General features: G+C 51.2%; 1 protein-coding gene across 1 annotated transcript; it reads right to left on the bottom strand.

Annotated features, from left to right (window-relative positions):
* Positions 1 to 206: 206 nt before the first annotated feature.
* LOC119367459 (peroxidase 2-like) lies at positions 207 to 1,679 on the bottom strand. The gene is made up of 2 exons (XM_037632964.1): positions 1,337 to 1,679; positions 207 to 1,198 (listed from the first exon to the last, which is right to left on the bottom strand). Exons 1-2 carry the CDS (start codon positions 1,655 to 1,657, stop codon positions 428 to 430), a joined length of 1,092 nt encoding a protein of 363 aa, XP_037488861.1. The 5' UTR covers positions 1,658 to 1,679; the 3' UTR covers positions 207 to 427.
* Between the last annotated feature and the right edge of the window lie 696 nt (positions 1,680 to 2,375).

The raw sequence follows: 2,375 nt of genomic DNA, 5'->3' as shown, positions 1-2,375 counted from the left end.
TTGGGTTATGGGAGTATGATTTTCATGGTCTCCTGTTGCAACGCATGGACTTTAGTTCAGCTTTAGTTCAAATTTGAACTAAAGCCATGAGACTTTTTTGAATCGAAGGGAGTAGTAAATAAAAAATGAACGGAAGGAAAAACATTTGAAGAACTATTAATATCTCCAGATTGTTATGCAAACAACTTTCATAAGAAAAATGTTTCAAAACAAGATGTTATTACAGTTCAAACCCAAGGAAAAGACAAGAACGAATACAATAGTAGTAAGGGAGGTAATTCAAATTAAAAAAATCAGGACCAGTAAATCAATTTAACAATCAAGAAAAAATAAATCGAAATCCCATGCTCATGAGAAAGCATGAGCTTATTCTTAATCTCAAGCAGTGAAAAACTTGCCATCATGATTTGATGGACCACCGGTTGATTTAGTACGTGTTGAGGACGCGGCAGCTCCTCCTGATCTCGCCATCGGCACTGGTCTTGATCTCGATGGCACCCATCCTCACCATCGCCGCCTTGAACTTCTCCTCCCACACATTGTTATCCTCGGCATTGGCGCGCACCGCTGCACTTGTGTCATCCGCCGTCAAGAGCGCAGCGTCCGAGGCAAAAAGCACCTCGTGGCTGAGCACGTTCTTATAGTACTTGTTGTCTAGCTTGTTGGGGGTCTTGATGTCCTGCACCACCGTGTTGTCGCTGCCGGTGTCTGACCTGCACTGCTTCTCTAGAGACGCCATCAGCTTGGGGTCCATGTCGGAGGTGCTGGCATTGAGGCGGTCGGAGAGGTCGTCGTCGAAGGATGAGCAGTGGGAGGCCCCGATGGTGTGTGCACCAGAGAGGGTGACCATCTCATCGGCGGAGAGCCCCTTGGAGGCAAAGTTGGCCTTGAGCTGCTCCACGGTGGCAAAGGGCGGGGGCAGGTGGATGAGTGTCTCGTTGATGAGGGACACAAGCCCGTCGTAGCGTCCGGCCGGCATGTCAAAGTAGACCTTGTTGTTGCTGAGGAAGTAGGTGGCGTCACGACCAGCGAAGGCTAAGACATCGGCGCATGAGACGACGTTCCCGCACTCCTTCTCGATCCTAGCCTTTGCCGCGTCGATCACCTCGAAGCCTCGCAGGCTTAGGTTCGGGGGGCCGAACTTCTCCGTGGCGCTGCTAGGGTCGGCCACGTCAAGTAGCACAGAGGCGTCGCAACCCTGTAGATAAATAACCATGCATCAAGACGTGCACACATGATTCGTCAGCCCACACGTTGATGCACATAACAGAAAATTACTGATTATTGTTGAGCATTGCCAAAAGACCCCAAGCATCAATCCGTGCACAAGTCTTACCCTGATGAAGCAGTCGTGGAAGAAGAGGCGGACGAGCCCCGCCATGATGCCGGCATTGGCACCACGCACGGTCTCCCTCACAATGTCTTCGGCGCGATGGCACGTTTTCTGGTAGTAGCCGACGACGAGCTCCGCCGAGGCTGGTGGGCTCGGGACGGACGCCGGAGGAGGAGGACTAGCTGTGCTCGGGGGAGTCGAAGGATGGCCAGGAGAGCACGGGGTGTGCGGCGGTGGGCTGGGATGCCCATAGTCTGCCTGGCCCTCACGCGCCATGCAGCCGAGCAGCGCGAGCACGGTCAGGGCGGCGGCGAGCTTGGCCATGGTCGCTAGCTTAGCTCGCTCGGGCTGTTTGCTTGGTGTGTGTCGTGAGCTTGGGTGATGAGAAGACGATGCCTCTGCATGCCTATTTATAGCTACATCCAAGGAACAATCGTGCAAGGAATGTCGTTTCCCGCAACAATAGTTTTCTCAGCAGAACTGATCATGGGGAGCACAATCTCCCGGACCGGGTAATGCTAAGTTGACATTTATCCGTGTCTGTGCAAAGTGTTGAACAGCTAGCTGCGGCTTCATTAAACTGATGATGATCACCGAACACCGATCGTTTGGTAATCCGTCTAGCTGGGCAAGAAATGTTCTGATATTGCCTGGGTGATCATTCAACGGGTTGCTCTTGAGAGTTGTTGGACTGGGCGTGGGCGTGGGCGTGGGTGGAGTTAGTTAAGACAGTGCAATAAACAGTCCCATCATCGGATAGACATTCGCTTCGCCGCGGTCTAGATCTGACCCGTCGCAGCACCGCCGGCCAGCCCCTGGCTAGCTACTACTCCCTCCGTTCCATAATATAAAAGCATGAAAGAATACTTACGTAATGATAGATTACCATGACAAGCTATGCTGCCTACGTAATAGGCCGGACCGTCATGTTTCGTGAATTCATGTAACAAGATGCTAGAATTACAGACAATATCTACAATTTAATCTACAGACTCACTTCCCATTTTTTCGAAAAGGTGAATTTTATTGAATCAAATGAAGC

The sequence above is a fragment of the Triticum dicoccoides genome, chromosome 2B (genome assembly GCF_002162155.2).
Source record: "Triticum dicoccoides isolate Atlit2015 ecotype Zavitan chromosome 2B, WEW_v2.0, whole genome shotgun sequence".
Classification (NCBI taxonomy): Eukaryota; Viridiplantae; Streptophyta; class Magnoliopsida; order Poales; family Poaceae; genus Triticum; species Triticum dicoccoides.
The sequence above is the reverse complement of the archived record's forward strand: the minus strand, read 5'-3'. Positions and strand labels throughout refer to the sequence as shown.